At 36.1% G+C, this 19,308-nt stretch overlaps 3 protein-coding genes across 12 annotated transcripts; 1 reads left to right on the top strand and 2 right to left on the bottom strand.

Moving 5' to 3' along the window:
* Positions 1-268: 268 nt before the first annotated feature.
* Positions 269-4,695, top strand: LOC7474721 (protein SMAX1-LIKE 4). Of its 2 annotated transcripts, none has more exons than XM_024602423.2 (3): positions 269-1,860; positions 2,705-2,897; positions 2,990-4,695. In XM_024602423.2, exons 1-3 carry the CDS (start codon positions 602-604, stop codon positions 4,586-4,588), a joined length of 3,051 nt encoding a protein of 1,016 aa, XP_024458191.1. In that variant the 5' UTR covers positions 269-601; the 3' UTR covers positions 4,589-4,695. The 2 variants fall into 2 exon arrangements, with proteins under 2 accessions (XP_024458191.1, XP_024458192.1); XM_024602424.2 differs by having other exon boundaries at positions 272-1,860; positions 3,002-4,695.
* A 3,511-nt stretch (positions 4,696-8,206) lies between these two features.
* Positions 8,207-15,940, bottom strand: LOC7474720 (protein TRANSPARENT TESTA 9). 9 transcript variants are annotated; one of them, XM_052454161.1, is made up of 22 exons: positions 15,638-15,935; positions 15,322-15,373; positions 15,150-15,226; positions 14,920-15,053; positions 14,749-14,845; positions 14,589-14,646; positions 14,123-14,242; positions 13,901-14,009; positions 13,671-13,794; positions 13,400-13,586; positions 12,947-13,254; positions 12,592-12,680; positions 12,443-12,507; positions 11,983-12,093; positions 11,273-11,338; positions 10,697-10,834; positions 10,314-10,434; positions 10,154-10,225; positions 9,987-10,045; positions 9,582-9,741; positions 9,139-9,305; positions 8,207-8,863 (listed from the first exon to the last, which is right to left on the bottom strand). In XM_052454161.1, exons 1-22 carry the CDS (start codon positions 15,688-15,690, stop codon positions 8,531-8,533), a joined length of 2,700 nt encoding a protein of 899 aa, XP_052310121.1. In that variant the 5' UTR covers positions 15,691-15,935; the 3' UTR covers positions 8,207-8,530. The 9 variants fall into 9 exon arrangements, 8 of the variants coding, with proteins under 8 accessions (XP_052310121.1, XP_052310122.1, XP_052310120.1 ...); XM_052454162.1 differs by having other exon boundaries at positions 12,443-12,513; positions 12,947-13,245; XM_052454160.1 differs by having other exon boundaries at positions 12,443-12,513; positions 15,638-15,934.
* A 1,938-nt stretch (positions 15,941-17,878) lies between these two features.
* LOC7485496 (18.5 kDa class I heat shock protein) lies at positions 17,879-18,713 on the bottom strand. The gene has a single exon (XM_002308068.4). The coding sequence runs from the start codon at positions 18,617-18,619 to the stop codon at positions 18,167-18,169; it is 453 nt and encodes a 150-aa protein (XP_002308104.1). The 5' UTR covers positions 18,620-18,713; the 3' UTR covers positions 17,879-18,166.
* Between the last annotated feature and the right edge of the window lie 595 nt (positions 18,714-19,308).

Below are 19,308 nucleotides of genomic sequence, written 5' to 3'. Positions count from 1 at the left end.
GTTTTGATACTTGCAAGTCCCAACAAAAAGAATATGATAGTTAAAGGTAACCCTTTTTTTTTTTTAATCATAATTATCACCAAAACATAAATAAATCAAGTGACCTATTAGAGTGCCATTGAGAGAGGGAGGTGATAAAAAGATGGAGCAGTAGCCCTGTTAACTGTAAACTCAGGACAGTGAAACAAAGTACTGGATAAGTGGAAATAAGAAGAGAAAAAAAAGCTGCCCTACTGTATTTAAAAATAAATAAAAAGATCAGCAATCAACAAGGAGTATAAAGAAGGTGGAGCGGTCGAGACTTGCTCTACTAAGATCTCTAAGCTCTCCTTTCAAAACATCTCACTATCCATTTTCAGTTCAAGCCTCCAAAACCGAGCTGGTAGTTCTAGTTTTGTCTCCTCTAAGCACAAGAGAGGAAATTAGCCAGCTCTTTTTTCAAGCTTAAAGCATTAGGACTTGCAAGAAAGAGAGGTACTCGGGGTGGTGTAAGGGGGAGAGAAAAACATAAGAAAAACAAAGTACAGAGAGAAGTTTAGTTCTGACAATACATAGGTTTCTTTCAAAGGGGGTGGCGTGGGGGGTGGGTTTTAGCCAAGTTATGCGCTCAGGAGCTTGTACGGTCCAGCAGACCCTCACAGCAGAGGCTGCTTCAGCATTGAAGCACTCTCTTAGCTTGGCAAGGAGGAGAGGCCATGCTCAGGTCACTCCTTTGCATGTAGCTGCAACCTTGCTGAGCTCAAGAACTAGTCTTTTGAGAAGGGCTTGTCTCAAATCACAGCCTCATCAAACTTCACATCCTCTTCAATGCAGAGCTCTTGAGCTTTGCTTTAATGTTGCACTAAACAGACTTCCAACAACTCCTGTTCCTTTACTTCATGGCCAGCCATCTTTGTCCAATGCTTTGATTGCTGCCCTTAAAAGAGCTCAAGCACATCAAAGAAGGGGTTGCATAGAGCAGCAGCAGCAGCAGCAGCAGCCTCTTTTGACTATTAAGGTTGAGCTTGAACAGCTTATATTATCCATCTTAGATGACCCTAGTGTTAGTAGGGTTATGAGAGAGGCTGGGTTCTCTAGCACTTCCGTCAAAAACAATATAGAGGACTCTTCGGCTTCTTCTGTGTTTCAGTGTTATAGTACTTCTGGTGGGGTTTTCTCTTCACCTTGTTCCCCCTCTGCTACTGAAACTCAAAAAGAGGTCATTAACCCAACTACCTTTTGGCAAACCCATTTCTTGAATTACACTTCTGAGAAAAACCCAGTTCTTCTTTCACCACAGAAGAAAGTTTCAAGCAACTATTTCACAGATTCTGGTTCTGTGAAGGAAGATATCAAGTTGGTTTTGGAGGTTTTATTGAGAAAGAATGTTGTGATAGTTGGTGACTGTGTACCTGTAACTGAAGGTCTTATTGCAGAGTTGATGGGAAGGTTAGAGAGAGGAGAGGTTCCAATGGAATTGAAGCAAACTCGGATTATTGAGTTCCAGTTTGCACCAGTTTCTTTGAGGTTCATGAAGAAGGAAGATGTTAAAATGAATCTCTCAGAACTGAAAAGAAAAGTGGATTCTCTAGGTGAAAGTGGGGCCATTATCTATACAGGGGACCTGAAATGGGCTGTTGAAGAAACTGTCGGTAATGGAGAGGTATCTGGTTATAGTCCAGTAGATCATTTAGTCACAGAAATTGGCAGGCTACTATCTGAATATAGTAGCTCAAACACAAAAGTATGGTTAATGGCCACTGCAAGTTATCAAACATACATGAAGTGCCAGATGAGACGACCATCTATTGAGATTCAATGGGCACTTCAAGCTGTCTCGGTTCCTTCAGGTGGACTTGGTTTGAGCCTCCATGCATCCAGGTAACCTCCTGCTCTATTGTTGTTATTATTATTTTGTTTAATTCATGTCTGATACCTGTTATTATATCTGGATGGAGAAATGCATGAATTTCCCATTGATTGTCATCAATTTCTTGAAGCTTTATTTGTTTTTGTACTTTTCTTGCTGTGCATGCCTTTATGGTCTGAATGAGGCCAAAACCACTGTGAAAAGTATGGTTTGGTGGTGAGACAGATCACAGATATGAATCATTGTCCTTATGTTACTTTGTTTTGTCAGGATACATGCAGCAACTGCACATTGCAGATTTTTCCTATAGCAGAATCATTAGAAGAAAAAAAAAGGGGAAAAAGTAAAAATGAAGGGTTTTCAAGGTTGCATTTGTTTTACTTTTTTGATGATCAGTGACTTCAAATTTGATCAGTCTTTATTTCTTTGAAAGAATATATAGGTAGGAATCATCCATTTTGAACAAAGATCTTAGTCGATACTTGATAGAGTCTACTCTGGACCTCCATTTTCTAATCAACCTTTTCCTTTTCTGACATGTCTATTTCTGTTGTCTTTTTAATTCTTATAGCACTGACTCCATTTTTGCCACTATATTTTCATAATGCTCAGTTCAAAACACAACTACACACAAATACACACACAGATTCGGGGAGGGAGAACTAAAACTTTGACACTCCAACAACCTTGAAACATTACTATTAGATGAATGTTTTAAATTTTTATTGGCCCTAGACAAGATAGTAGTAGTATACTACTCTGCATTTTTAGTGTCCACTTTGCGTCTGCCCTCCCTGACCTTGATTATCTGTGTTTACTAATATGAATTTTGTATAACGAACTTGCCATTGGCAGCATCTCCAATAACCCATCTCATGTGCTGGAAACAAAGCCATTCATTAATAATGGCAAGGAGGAACAGGATAAATTCACTTGTTGTCAAGAATGCACCTCTAATTATGAGAAAGAAGTTCAATTGCTTAAATCAGGACAGCAGAAACATTTACTTCCTTGGCTTCAACCTCAAGGCACCAATTCCAATCAAAAGGTAATAAAAGATGAGGGATTTTTGTTTCAACAACATTTTTTTTAAAACAGAATATATATATATCAACTGGATGATCTATTTAAAACCTTTAGTTAAACTTTCAGGATGAATTGGTTGAGTTGAGGAGAAAATGGAACAGATTGTGCCACAGCCTACACCACCAAGGAAGGCAAAGCAATTTGAATTCTACTTTATTCAACAATCAAAGCATGCTTGGAAAAAACTACTCATTTGCTTCATCATATCCTTGGTGGCCAAGCCAAAACAGCTTCTTCCCAGATTCAAATTCAATCTCCTTTGCCGATTCAGCTTTGAAACCTAACTACAGCTCCAGTAATGTGCCTAAATTTAGAAGACAGCAATCATGCCATATTGAGTTCAACTTTGTTAATGGTTTTCAAAAGAATGAACCAGAGGAACCAAACTTGGATTCTCTAAAGAATTCTGAAGGCAAGGAAGTAAAGATCACCCTTGCTCTTGGTAATTCTTTGTTTTCGGATATAGGCAAACTGGAAAAAGGGAGAAGTGATCATTTGTGCAAACTACTGAAAGAGAATGTCCCTTGGCAGTCTGAAATTATTCCTTCAATAGTGGATGCTATGGTTGAATCCAGGTCAACTGAAAAAGACACTTGGTTACTGATTCAAGGGAATGACACTCTTGGAAAAAGAAGATTGGCACTTGCAATTTCGGAGTCTGTATTAGGCTCTGCTGATTTGTTGCTACACTTGAACATGAGGAAAAGAGATAATGAGGTGACCTCATATTCTGAAATGCTTGCAAGAACCTTAAGAAACCAAGAAAAACTTGCAGTTTTTGTGGAAGATGTAGATTTGGCTGATATACAGTTCTTGAAATTCCTTGCTGATGGATTTGAAACTGAAAGATTTGGAGAATCAAGTAATAAAAGAGAGGGAAATGGCAGCCAAGTAATATTTATCTTGTCCAAGGGTGACTCCACCGTCTATGAAGACAGGAAGATGGATGATTCTGTTATCAAGATGACACTGAAAGTGAATGAAACAAGAACTGCTAGTTTTGGAACACCCAACGTTGACCACAAGAGAAAAGCTGAGTGGGAGATTTCAAGCAAGGCTAATTCTCCAAGAGTCAATGAAAAGGAAAATGCATATTGGTTTCCTGATGAAAATGGAAACAAGAAGAAAAACTTCTCAAGACAGTCAAGTTTCAACACCCTTGATCTCAACCTGAAGGCCGACGAAGACGATGAAAGCAAGGGAAGACCGGGGGAATTCAGCCCCATTTCAAGTGATCTGACTCGTGAGACCTCATCCGATCACCTTAGTCCAAAAGGGCTTCTTGATATGATCAAGAACCGTTTTGTATTCGATCGAAATCAAGGTCGTGATAGAGAAATGAAAGGGGTTTTGTCGTCCAAGATCAAGAGAAATTTTGATGAGGTTTTTGGGGATCAAAACGGGGTATACTTTAGCATTGAAGAGAGGGTATTAGGGGAGGTATTAGAAGGGTCAGGTACTTTTGTGAATAGTCAGTTTGAGAAATGGCTAAAAGACATCTTTCAAACAAGCCTGAAAACAGTTAAATTGGGAGGTAAAGAAGAAGGTATAGGTGTTAGGCTTTGTTTTGGGTTTACAAGTGATAGAGTTTTTGAGGATGGCTTCATGGGTACATGTCTCCCTAAGAAAATCCAGGTTTCTTTCACGGACTGACTGGCTAGCTAGTCTCTTCTGTAAAATCCATCACCAAATGACATTGGATCACAATGTCCCTGTGTAACTGCTAATCTTCATAATAGGATGTGTTCTGTTTCTTTTTTTGCCCCCTTCTGCCTTTCCTGCTACATCCTCGAGATTCATTTCATTACCATCATCTAAGTTCCATAGCATGACAGCAACTAGGTCATTGTGCAGGGAATGCAATCCTGGGCCAAGCAAAACAGACATGCACACAATGTTTGAGTCCAGGGTTGCGTTTTTCATAAGAGCCCCTGGATACGCAAAACTGTGACTAATTTATGGCATTTAACATGGGTTGTTTAATCTCTAAAACATTTCTCACTATTCAAACTTCAAGCTGGTTTGAAAGGATACTCTCCCACTGACACCACTCCTCCACCTTAGCAAATGTCATCTGTATTATATGCATCAACAGACTAGTATAAAACTGAAGATTTTAAAGGCTAAGGTTAGGATTTAGATAGCAGAGCTCTTCCACACTTTTGCTGGGCCAACAGAGCCAAAGAGTAGGATTCCTCCAATAAGAAATCTTTGAACCAGTTCTTGGGAGTCACTATGGCACTTGACATTCTAAATCTTCTTGCAAGACAGGTTTTTTTTTTTTTCCTGTTCTGTTGTAGTTACTAATGAAGGCGCAATACCAACAACCCGAAACCTGCCCTCTAATTAATTTTTGTAGGAGAGTGCACTAGACTAGATTAACATTTAATTAATTCTCTTAATACAAGCTTATCATGCAGTGGAGACATTCAACTTGAGCTGTATTCTCAGCATCCATCAATTATTGCTCCATATAAAACGCCATGCAATGATCCATTCCTCGTTACAAACTTAATTAATCATAATGAGATAATAATGAAGCAAAAGAAAGGAAAAGGAGAGACCATATTGCCTCAGTAATGATGAGAGATTGACACCTTAAGAACCTAAACAGCTTAATATATACATCTCGTAGTGTAAGATTAAGCACAGAGTGGAAGGTTTTTAGCATGGAAGATGTGGAACTCACTCACTTCTTAAGAAAGTCTTCTTAATTAAAGATGTTATCCTAATTATGATTATTTTTAATTTCCAATTCATCCACTCTTTTGACCGAAACAATAATGAACAATCCTTCCATATAATCAAATATTTCATTCTCAAACACGATTGGCTTCACACAAAAAGAAGCCCCCCTCTCCACTACAAGCCAAACACTACACTTTCTGCTCAAGAAATTTATTTTCTTTAAGCTAAGTAGCATCATTATTTTGACCTAAAGGACTCGTAATAATAAGCGAAGGTATAATTGCATCGAACGGCGGAAGTGGGGTCTGTCTTCCCATGATAGAACATACAATAATTTCATCTTTATATGCTTTTTTGTTATTGTGCATTTAAATTCAGATGAGCACTGCTTTAGAAAAGCTATCAAGTGTCCTAGCGTATTAATTAAAGAAAGATTGGGGAGTGATGATGGACACTTGTTCCTTGCCATTGCATTTAGACAAGTTTTTCGATTTTTAACATCCTCCATTACTGTACTTCATGAGACTTGATTGGTGGTGTCTTTATCTTTGCTTGTCCACCTTCCACCATAATAATAAAAATAAAAAAGGGGGGGCGCTAATGGATGCAGGAAGTTCTGCACAAGTATTTCTTCAGTTGGGTGTAAATGATGAAGCCATTTAGGGGTCTTTCCCGCCCCGGTGAATGACTAGGAAACAAACTTTCCTCCGGCTTCGAATGAATCAACCCCACTGTGCCTTCCGCCCGAGCCTCATGGAACTAGGATTTCCTTCCCTTGAGACCGAATTTGTTACTGGGAAGTAGAGATTGCTATCAAAAGCTATTAACATGATAGGATGATTTTCTGTGATTATTTCTGGAATGGAATGAGTCGATGTGGAACAGAAATTGTGATATTTGGAATGCTAAATTCTGAATATTCAAGAATCCGAGATCCGAACTGCGAAAATGCATTTGCTAAATATGCAGAAATGCTTACTACGCCTGTCAAAATAAACAAGAGACCAAGGGGGAACAAATGGGCGAGAATCTTTGAATTTAAATTGTTGGCATGCTTTAAACACCGTCAATTCATGATGATTTTGCTACAGAAATATGTTCCTTCTAAGACCCTCCTAATCCTGTGGAAAACCATTTCTGAGCTCGTTCATAGATCTGAAGGATTTCTAATTTGTAGCTCCGCCCCAACCTCAAAGTTTGATACAGATTCTCAGTGAAGCTTCGGCGTTTTCTTCAATCAAAACGCTTGAAATCCAGAGATGCCTTTTAACTTCTTAGGGTGATGCTAATTTTACCCCAAGATTCTTACTGAAACCACCATCCCAAGAACCCACCACAAAGTGATTTGTGGGATCTACCTGCAGGGCCGCCCATTCAATGGATGAGAGTTCCGAGAGGTGATTTCGGGGGGAAGTTTCGGTGAAATCAGCATTCTTCAATGATTTAAGCATGTCAATTTCTATCATACAAGGCATGAAACCCTGGGACCACTCAATATAGAGGCACATTAGTCTGTGTAAAGAACACCAAGTAACTAAATACTAGGTCGTTGAAAATTGTCCATAAATGTGAATCCTCACCACATGTACACAGCAATCACAAGAAGACAGCTTTACCTGGACGGTGAGAGACCCTTTAATGTTCAAGACCAGGAATGCTGATAGGGACTTGAAAATAATACATGGCCACATATAGATCAGCAAAAGAATGAAACCCCACCAAAAGCTATCCCAGAAAGTGAAAGGGGAGAGAGACAGATGAAAAAAAGGGATGTAAACCCGAACTCCACGGCCATAATTATTTCTGGAAAATCAAATCGGTGGTCCTCTAAAAACAAAGAATGAATAGGAAAGCATTGGTTCTGTTACTGCTAAATTATAATTGCAACAGGGTACCAACATGATAAAGTGAGAAAAGAATGAAACCTTCAGCTGCTTGAACTTGCAGAGAACACTTATCAATGAATAATGAAGATAATGTAAAACCTGCAGCTTCGCAACAATTCTCTTTGCAAATTCCATCTTCCTTCTCACTTCCCTTCTGGTATTAACAGTCATGCATTTTGGCCACCGATTACCTTTCTCCTTGTTTTCTATTCAGTAAATTGTGGGGCTTGGTTTTTATTACATTAAAGGGAAAAGTATGGCTTAAATCAATTATTAGCGAGAATGAGCTCGATCAGATCAATATAGCAAGCAAGAAACCTACTGTTTTAATTTTTTGGTACTTATTCATCTATTTCAATTTTTGTCTTGTATAATGCATTCAGTCACCTGTGACTCAGTTTCTGGATTAAGCTCAGCTCACCGCGACTCAACTATTTTATTCAAGCCAGTCAGGTTTTCCTAGACTTTGTTGTGAGCCAACCCTGCCTGTAACTGTCGTCTCAAGCTCAAATCAAGTTTGAGCTGCTAGTTCAAGCAGCAATCTACTGTGTTCTGTACCTAGCTAATCAATGCATGCAAGGAGCACAATGACTGTATTTAGAACAGTCAGTTGTGGAGGAAGGATAAGGTTAACACCCATAGAATCAAGGAAGCTTTAGGTTAAACATTCAGAAATTTGATAAAGTTGTAACACGCGTTCTAAATATCAATAAACATGAAGCTTTTACTATCAAATTGCCTCAGATATACATTAATGTAACACAATACAAAATTAGGAAAAAGAATAGAGAAGCCTAGGGTTAGAGGCTAAGGAATGTGAAAAAAAGGCCACCTAGAGGAACAACAAATCAGGGCAAAGGAAGTTTGTATACAATTAACAGCTAAATTGGGGTGCTAATCTATGTTGTTGGGTATATCTACTGTTTCCATATAAACATATATGGAAGGGCGAGAAGGCATAATATTTTCCCACCCAAAGCATAAAGCAAACTATTACTCAGAACTCAAACCAAGTAGAAACTTACAATGAATTAGAAGGTGTTGCATTTGATGAGGAAGCATCATCAGGAGGATGTGGAGAAGCGTCTGGAACATCTATAGCTCCTTCATGGTTGAGCAATGGTTTTAGTCTTTTCTTGACTTCATTGCTTTGCAGATCAATCTCCTCAAGAATCATAGACAAAGCAGACTTGCAAGATTCATCATCCATGAATGATAAGGTCCATCTCCCATCCACCGGAGCTTTTGTCTTGGCCTTCCCATGAGTAATGAGTTTAGCAGGGTCCAAAAAGGGTAAAGTAGATGGACGGATTCGCAAGTGTAACCATCTTGAATACTTCTGATCAATTGTAGGCTGAAGACACAAATCAAGAAAGATGAAGCAATTGTGAAATTAGAATCATTCAACCAAGGCCCAACTTATAGGACAGTGACAATATTAGAAGAAAATGTGTAGGTCATATTATCGAGTTGTGCATGCTCTGTGAAATATGTGCTACATTTAATTATGTATAGAAGAAAATGTGTTTGTGCATACATGCCTAGCTATAAAAAACAAAAAAAAAATCAATAATTTTTATCCAAGGAAGCAATATTAAGCACTAGAAGGCACAACAAATCCATACATACATCGGAACTTGCTAAAGGAGCAACAACACGGATGATTCCATAATGTTTCTTCAAGGGTAGTTCTTCTGCAAGTAGGATCCACCCAGATGCGCCCACAGAGATTGCTAAAACGCAAAAATGGCGTTCCTTACCCCTCTCAAATGCAATCCTACAAGGCACGGCATCAACTGCATATAGCAGTGACCAGAGAGATTTAACCAAGAAAAATTTAATCACATGACTCCCAAAACAAATTTCCAAGAAAATAAAGCCATACTTTAGAAGTTAGAAGCAATAGGTCAAATACACTGAATTACCATTTATCTAGCCAATAATCATACAAGCAACACAACCCGCATGAACTCACACATGCACCATCATCGTATCATATACCCTCACCATCATTGTCGTCATTGTTTCGTCATCATCAATTTATCATATTAAGGACAAGATAGAAAACTGACCTAGTCTCAACTCAGAGCCTAGTTTTGGACCTGAAACATCCAGGGCAGCATTTCTTGCACGGGAATTTTCCGGGATATCACTTGGAGGACAAGTAGGAGGCTGCTCAGGTAAAGCCCTACCAAGGAAGAAAATTTGAAGTTGATGAAGAAGTACAAACACCTGAAATGGAAATAGGAAAAAAAAAAAAAAACAGAAATTAGAAACTGCAATAATACAGAAAGAAACACAGCAGAATCCCTACAAAAGTTGAATACACTGGTTGTGAATGCATGTGTACATACAGAGAGTATCTTTAAGTTCATTGAAACTATGATATCAGTACACATTATCTATTTTAATCTTAAGCTTTATCTACTTGGAAGATAAATAGATGAATGAGAAAGAATGCAAATGCGAACACGAACCTTCACCACCTTGCACATTCTTTCACCAGCAACAAAAGATGATTTGTTGGGAAGAACATCTACAAGTCAAATAGGAAAATTGAATGAATATTTTTTAACAAACCCGCAACCCTATAATGCATGGGAGAAGAACATCCAAAAGCACATCTATTGCGCAATAGCTTTACCATCAAAAGAGGGCTTGTCTAATGGCAAGAGCATGCACTTCAGCTCTTTCCGGGGAGATGGAGCTTCCATTGCTACAAGAGCAAAATTTATTTGTCAAATACATCAGTCAATCACTTAGACAAACAAGCCATTTGTAATATTAAGAGTTCCACCAAATACCTCTTTTGCACCTTTTCCATTCATCGCGTAAGACTGTTACAAGTAGATCGGGCCAGGTACCTCTGGCCTCCTCGAGAAGAGCATAAGTGCTATTCTTATATGAATCCTGTGTACGAGAAGTCTACTGAATCATTACAAAATAATGATATTAAATAATCATATTACTAGATCATCCAAAGAAACAAAACAACAGCCACAAATGTAAGACATGCATCATGAAACTCGGTAGCATAAAACCGTAGTTTCAAATAATGGCTGCAAGTAACAAATATTTAAGGTCCCATCATGTTGCACTCTCATAACTAGGAGCAGCATTTGGCACCTGTTGTGGTCATCATGTATTGACACATTATTCAAACAATCTACTGTGGGGTATAACTTACTCTCAGTAATTCAAGATGCTGGTTATTGAATCCTGACTCACTATAGGGAAGTAGCTGACGCAGAAGCCAACCACCATCCCACAATGTCTCTGGGGATATATTAGACCGGCAAAAAAGACTAACCAATGCATCAAGCACCTGCACAACACATTTCATAACCGATCAAGCATCAAGCACAAACAGCACAGCTTCCAAAAGAAGAGCTCATTAACGTTTTGTAACCAAATGGAATTTGAACCATATCAATTTTCCTTAGAATAAACAATGTTCAACAAAGAACAAAAAGGCGAGCATAATTCCCATCTGCTATGTGAGAGGAACTTCAACTTGTTACATTCGGCTTGTGGTACAGTCCATGTATGAACAATAGAAGCTTTCAGGACATAATTTCCCACATCATAATTTTTCAGAAAAGAAAGGTAAAAAATTGTACTTTTTTCCTGTTTCTTCTTGCTGCCTCAGACAACCATAGTGTAGACCAATAAAAAAGAAATCTCTAACCCATAAGATATTCAGATTGATAGGCCACAGATTCATTAAAAGAGCTCACATTTGACTCCAAAAAGAAAATTGTACCTGAAATCTATGTACAGAGGGGCTTGTTCCCACCTCCAAGGAAGAGCATGCTACCCCATACTGCTCCTGTTATATATTATTTAAAGAAATAGAAGAGAGAAAAATCAACATGTGGAAATGAAAGGATTTTTTTCCCCAAAAATAAGATAGGAAGTAATAAGAAAATTAGAAAAGGATAAACTTTACAGAAGTGTAAGAAATCACAGTAAATGAAATTTTCAATTATAAATGCTTTTACAAAAGAATAGTTGCTGAGCATGGATATATAAGTAGTGAAACAGTTTGATTCCACAGAGAAGAGGGACGTTGTACATCTAGGTATAGATGATGATGATGATGATAGATCGGAGTGGTTGAATCAACCTGAGGCTACTCTGTACAATAAAACCCTAATTTTTCCTCTAAATAAAGATAATTAAAAAAAAAAAGCAGGATACAACAGCAGCACAATACAATACCAGCTGCACTAATTTGAACAGATGCTAACGTAACCTTCTGCCCTGCAACTAAATTAAATTTGAATTTATAATCTTATATGAAATCAATATCAACTCCTAATTGAATACTATAATCCTTCACATATTGCGCACCAATTCCGATACATGATTTCAATATAACCGAGATTCCATTTTTTTCCTAATTCCCATTGCACAAGATCCACCATTGCTAATATTTCTTTTGATGGAGAGAAAAGGGAATGAAATCATTACCTTGAGATTTTGTAGATAGCCATCGAGCTCACAACTAAATCCATCTCTTATAAAGCTCCTTCCTGACGAAAAAAGTTGATCTTCCCTCAAGTCCTCACCAACCAATGCTTGCTGCAGAGAGGAGGAAAACTGATTAAGTTTCACTTCCTTAACCAATCAACATATAATAGGTTCCACCAAATATTAGTTTAGATTAACAACAACAGGATCTTGAAAGCCACGGTATTAGATACAATTAAAATCCATGCTATCTTAACAAATACAGAGCTATCTTAGAGCTGCTAACAGTTAATCACTGAAAGTTGTTGATAACATCTAGCTAATAACCATAATTGAATTCACGATTTAGCGGCAAGGAATATGAGATGAATATTATTTATCAGTAATGAAGAGAAATAAAAAAAAAAGTAATTCCACCACATTTACCAAAATTGAGGGGAAAAATATATCTACAACTTACCTGCAAGAGTTTCTTGTGTTGCTTGCGCTGGGGGAGGATTCCAAGAGCATCTAGCATTGTTTCATCTAATTCTACTTAAAGAGATACCAATAAGATAACAGCAATAGAAATCAGTAGCAACAGAAGCTGAATAATTCTAAGAAGAAAACCTTTTGTTTGCAACAATGTAGCCAAGATGCTCAAAGAACTCAAAACTTGAAGATCATCTCCAGCTGTAATATATGAAAGTAAAGCATCCCTGAAGTATTACAAAGATAGAGATAAAATTAGAAGGGATAGCAAACAGAAGCTGAAAAATTAGAAAGCTAATAAATCAGAAGGTTCTGTTCAAGTCAAGAAGCAGCGTATAGAAGGCAGCCAGTTCTCGGTGAGATAGTCAGTTAAAGAAAGAAGACATTATTGTCACCTCATAGAGCAAAAAAAAACAAAGTGTAGACTAAAATTGGACTTCGAGTGAAGAGATGGAAAGTGGAAAGAGACTTAGTAGAATTTAGTAACTTTTACCTCAAAGTTAAACGAGAAACACCTTTTGAGATAATATCTTCAGGGTGAACTAGAGAAGAACTAGACAAGCTCGGCAAGATTTTTTTTGAACATCCATCCACCTCAATCACGTTCTTATTTTCTGTCTGTTGGATTTCATACCCATGATCAGGCGCATGACCATTGAGTTTAGTCTCAGAATCTGGAACAAAAGCCTCCGGTGGACAGAAAAGAGAGGCAGCAATGGTATTTGCCAAGTCTTTGATTTTAACTATGCGTAAGATGCAACAGAGCAAATACAGAGAAGTGATAGCACCAATCTGAATATCCTGAATTCACAAGATATCAGAGGTTAAGTAAGAAAAATTTGTATAACATAATCATAAAGTGCATCAACAAACTGTTAAAAGCCCTTGAGCTCAAAGGGAAAGATTAAGGAATGAATGAAAGCATGAAATAAGAGCAAGTTCATACATCAACAGCATCCAACTGCAAAGATGGAAGAAGCAAAGGAAATATCAAAAGTTGCAAAATGTTGACTGTTATTAACCTCCCAACTTCTGGAATCCCCGCAGAAATAACATCACTAATATAGTAGAGATTGTCCTCAATTTCATCCACAACATTAAGAATCGCAGTGGTTGTATCTGAGTCTAGGTTTCTGTCTCAGCAACAAAAAGACAATATTTAGGAGCGAGATCTTTCAACTCACTGTCATATAAAGTTTTAATTATCGTACTCTTACTTTAGAGTTTCAGAGACCATTCCATTTAGATAGAGGCACTGCTTCTGAAAAAATGTAAGCAAGTTTGAAAAATAATCAGCATGAGGGGCCTTTGCAACAAATCTATTCACGGATTCATCTCCAACTGAAAACCAAGAGGAAATTGAAGAAAACTTGTTTAGCTTGCAAAATAACATTATGAGAAAAACAATTGGAACAAAATGAGCAGGGATAGAATAACACCCACTCACCATGATAGACATTGAGTGTCAGAGCACGGACTGCAGTGCGAATCATACTCTCTTCATGGGAAGCAAACCGTATTGCCTCAACATACAGTGGAAAAGAAACAACTTCTTCCTACATGAACAAGGCAGCAGAGGAAAATATCTATAAGCTACAGCATGCACAGAGATGGCTTGATTTCTAACATAGCCAAGTAGAAACTAAGTGAATAAAGGTGTAGAACTAACATAACAAGCGTTGTTTAGGCAGCAAACCCCAACGAGTTTGGGATTGAGGGTTTGTTGCTGTTTAGGCAGCAAGCCATGCATTTCTTGCCAGCTTGAACCACTTACAACCAACCAGGTGCCCTAAAATCTCAGTTTCAGTACTTCTCATCAACAGGTAATACTCAAAGGAACTAGGTAGTGCTGTTCAAGTGGACTGTTGAAAGTGTCATTCAGACTGAATAATCCTCATCAATAAGGCCACAAAAAAGCTATGTGATGGCCCTCTTAAAATATGGACTAATGTCAAATCTCAACTTCATCATTATTTGTTATCGAAATGCAGAATTATTTGAAACTTCAGGCACAAGCATTGGTGCATGGAAAATTGAAAAACAAAATACCAGCCTACCTTTTAAAATTTATAATAAAAAATTAAAACAGTTGTATCATGCAATATAAACAAAGTACAAAAGACAGACAAACCTACATTTTGAGTCTTCACAAGCAAAGAAATTGTATTCTTGTCAAGCTTCCCACTTATTGCCCTTCACAAACCACAAAACATGCCATTTGAAAATCATAGTCAACGAAACCAAGGATATAACAAACATTTGACTACCACCATAACGATGACTAAAAAAGCATACCTTAAGAAAGAAATGTAGTATGACAACAACTCCTCATTCCGAAAATCAAACGTATAAGTTATCAAAAAATTAATATGCTCATTACTGAACATATAATCTGCAATAAAAAAACAAAAACCTAGCACCTCAAACCTCTTTAAACAAATCCAACATTGTCCAGAACCAACTTACGTATGGCGCGCTCGGATTTTAAGTTCTGAATCATAATGCTCGTTGTTTGCAGCAACTGAAGCGAAATGGAAACAATTCTGCTAACCTTAAGTATCCTCACAAACTCCCCCATTACCTGCCTTTCCATAAAAAAACTACAAAGCACGAGGAAAGACACATAGAATTCACAAAACAATCATCGAAACCTAACAATCGAAACAGAAAATTATAAATTTATTCATGAGCCTTACTCAAAATAGTTCGAATCATGCTGGTCTCCGTATGTTATTAATTCCGATATCGATCTCAACGTCTCAATTACAAAGTTCTTTAATAACAACACACAATCAGGTTCTAACAGAGTAAAAAAAAAAAAACCGACAAAAAAATAAATTCATGGTTGATTATTACTAAATTACTTACCTTATTAACATTATTTACAATTTGAACCTTTTGCAGCTGGTCAGTTAAATATCTGCAAACAAAGTAAACCAAAAATTAAAAATTAGAATTTCATCAACAACAAAAAATCCAAATTAAATAGCAGACAGTGACATTTTTACTGATAATTAAAAAAAAAGTGAGAAAATGGACGTAATTGACTTGAAAGTGTGTAGAACTTGAAAAATTGACAGAGAATTGGACTCTTGATTGCAGTAAATACAAAAGAAAAAATCGCGAATTTCACAACAATTAGTGAAATAAAAAGAAAAATGAGTGAAAATTAAGAGAGAGAAACCTGAGTTCATCCAAGGAGAAACGATCTCTGGATCTCCAAAAGGAGGACCACATGATTTGTAGTGTTAACTCTCGATCACAGCCGTCGAATTGAGAGAATCATTCATTCAATCGTTGCTTATCTCTGAATTTTTTTTAAATCGGCCGGAAAAAGAAGAACGATGGTGAGAGATTGAGAGGAAAGAATTAGAGAAAAATAGAAAATCTAAAATACATGTGAAAAAAGGTGGGTTTTGAATTAGTATTTTATTTTTATAGGACAAGTGAAGATTTTTTTGAAATACAGTTTGCCATTTAAAAAAAATAGAAGAGAGAATGAAATTGCTAGAAAGTTGAAGTGGGCTCCTTGTTTGTTTGATGGGTGCTGAGGTGGCAGTGTCAAATATCAATTAATTACTAGATTGATTTTACCGTTGGGCCGAGCCAATTTCTTTTTAGAGTATAAAAATATGAGTGAACTCGGATTAACTTAATTAATTTACTATTTATGATATGAGATTGAAAATAAAAATTTGAGTTAACTCGGATTAACTTGATTAATCCACGATATGAGATTGAAAAAAACTAATTTCATAAAAAAAACTAAGAAAAAAAAATTAAAACAATCATGGTTAACTTCACTAACTTATTACCCGAGATATGAGATCGTGACAACTCAATAAAAAAAAAAGTGCAACAAACAATCAAGTTAACAAGTTAAGGCCTTAATAACCAAATGTCAACTGATGAATTAAAAAAAAATCAATTTTCAATAAATGATTGCCCTGTTGGAAGGTTGGAAGGCAACCGTGAAAAAAATAACAAGGTAAATTATTCAACCATACAACAATTTAAAACCAAAAAATACAGACCAAATATAGTACAAAAACAAAATGAAAGAAAATAATTAGGGGCTAAATTGAAAGAAAAAAACACTAAGAAAAGGATAAAAAAAATAATTGAAATAATAATGACCAAAACTAGATAAAAAATCAAATGAAATTAAATGTTGCGTGACAAAAAAAATTAAAAATGACTGAAACCAACCCAGTCCAGCTTTCAAAACTTGTGACACGGATCATGAGGCTGAATTACAACATAAAAGACAAACCTAAAAAAATTAACAAAGCAAAAATCTCAACCAACCAAAATAATTAGGGATAAACTTGTAAAAACAAATTAAAAAAAATAATTTAAAAAATATAGATTCGAAAAGAAAAGGAATCAAATTTGACACAAAAGAAAAATAAAATAAATCATAAAGGATGAAATTGAAAAATAATTTCAATTAAGAAAAGGATAAGAACAACTAAAAATAACGATAAAAAGAATGAAGACCATATTTAATATAAAAATCAAATGTCAATGGATGAAATTGAAAAATAAATTAATTAAATAAAGGATTCAAGACCAAAAACATCACAATTAAAAGAATGAGGATCAAATCTAATGAAAAAATCAAGTGTAAATGGATGAAATTAAAAAAAGTAACTCAATAAATAATTGAAGACCACATACATTGCAATTAAAAGAATGAGGACCAAATCTAATATAAAAATCAAGTGTTAAAAGATGAAATTGAAAAACAAAATAACTCAATAAATAATTTATGATGAAATATATTGCAATTAAAAAAATAAAAACCTAATTTAACATAACAAACAAATAACCAGACTTTTATTTTTATTTTTTTTGCAATGACCAACATTTTTTTTAGGAGGAAAGAGAGAAAAACATGTTGCCAAAACTCTACCAAGTTTCAAATGCGAACACGCAACTCACCACTGTAATAGAAACAGGAAAGCACATCAAACACCGTTCTGAAAGATGATGGTATTTGGTGCTTTTTAAGCGTTACACGTACCACTGAAAAGTCACATATGGCACCAACCACTTTTAAATTAAAATAATAATTTTTATATATTAAAAAACTCAATTACTCCCTAATTAAAAAAAAACTATGGCAAAATACCTAAAGTGTTTTTGTATCCATACTTGAGAAAAAATATATTTTAAGGGTATTTAAGAATTTGACTTATAAAAATAAAAAATAAAAACAAAATACTCCTAAAACTAAGGAATTTCTTTTCTTCCAAGGATGTAGATAAAAACACCGAATACCACTCTTTTTAAATGTAGTTACTAATAACTCCTAAAAAATACCCAGAGTATAATATTAATATGACAAACCAACCTGCAAGCCAACACCTCAGAGATTGTGATTTACAATTTTGTTACTAAATTAATAAAACCCACAAGGAAATTTTGATTTTCGAGATGAACAATCTCCTGGATAAGGATAGAATTACATTCCATTCTTTGAAAGTCCTAAATCACTTGTAAATCACGTTCAGTTTACATCACACTATCACAGGATTTATAATTTAACACAAACACCAAGCCACTGTTGAACTTGCAAGACAAAGCCATTACATTGCACACACTTGCTAAACAAAAAGACACACATGCCATTCCATCACCCTCGTATAATCTCCAATTACAGCTTAATCACACACAAACTACATTATAGTCCTTAATTATTATATTATTTTCAGCCAGAACCTTCGATCTCGACAACCCTGACATTAGGCCTATAACTGGCAACTTCTTCCTTTGGAATAGTAACAGTGAGCACACCATTCACCATATCAGCCTTGACCTGATCCCTTCTAGCATTATCAGGCAACTTAAACTTGCTCATAAACTTACCATCCTGGGTGCTTACTTGAAGCATATTATCATCATCAATGTAAACAAGCACATCTTCTCTGCCAAAATCAGGAAAAACAGCTCTAAACACATGGGCTCTTGATGTTTCCCTCCAGTTTACCTGGGTTTGCCTTGAAAATGAAGGAAATGGAGTGGAAAGTACGGAAGGGAATGGAAAGTTTTGAAACGGGTCCCAAAGGTCTAGTGAAGTGAAGAAATCTTCAGGATCCCATGAGTTTAAAGAGAACGGATTTGTGATTGTGCCATCCTGGTTGCCAATTGGAACTATTGACATGGTTTTTGGTGTCTGAATTGTGAGTAGGAAGACGATGGATATGTCTGAAGGTGAAGCATGTTCAGTATAAAAGCTAGAAGATGGTAAAGACTCCTTTTTGGTACTTTCTGGAAGGGTATGGAAGTGGGTGGGCTTTTGTCTTCTCGAGGTTATGACTTGTGGGTGTGTGCATGTGATGTGGGTGAAGCCATGACAAGCCTAAAACATCACTGGGTCTTGGACATGATGTCTTATGGGCCCGAGACAATGTTTTTATCTCTGGTTGGAAACATGGATCTTAGAACTTGGTATGGAATTTTTAGAATGTGGACTGCGATTTTGATGTTCTTATCAACTTGATTGGTATGGAATTTTTAGAATGTGGATTGCGATTTTGATGTTCTTATCAACTTGAATGGTATGGGAGTTTAGTGGTTGTCAATGTGATTCCATTGATGGGAGTTTTATAAGAGAGGTTGATAAGTTGATAAATTCATACTTGATTTAATTTTTAAAATATAATAAATAATTGCTAGTATAAAACCCTACTCAAACCACATGTTAATATAATTTATGAGTTTCAAAATTCAGAATGATGGTAGAATAAGGTTTTTTGATGATTGAATTATGGGTTGATCAAGTAAATATTCAAATAACTCTCTTCTCTAATGTAAAGTAAATTATCTTGATGAATGCTTTAGATACTTATA

This window comes from Populus trichocarpa, chromosome 6 (genome assembly GCF_000002775.5).
Source record: "Populus trichocarpa isolate Nisqually-1 chromosome 6, P.trichocarpa_v4.1, whole genome shotgun sequence".
NCBI lineage: Eukaryota > Viridiplantae > Streptophyta > Magnoliopsida > Malpighiales > Salicaceae > Populus > Populus trichocarpa.
Note: the sequence above shows the minus strand (reverse complement) of the source record. Positions and strands in the feature narration are given on the sequence as shown.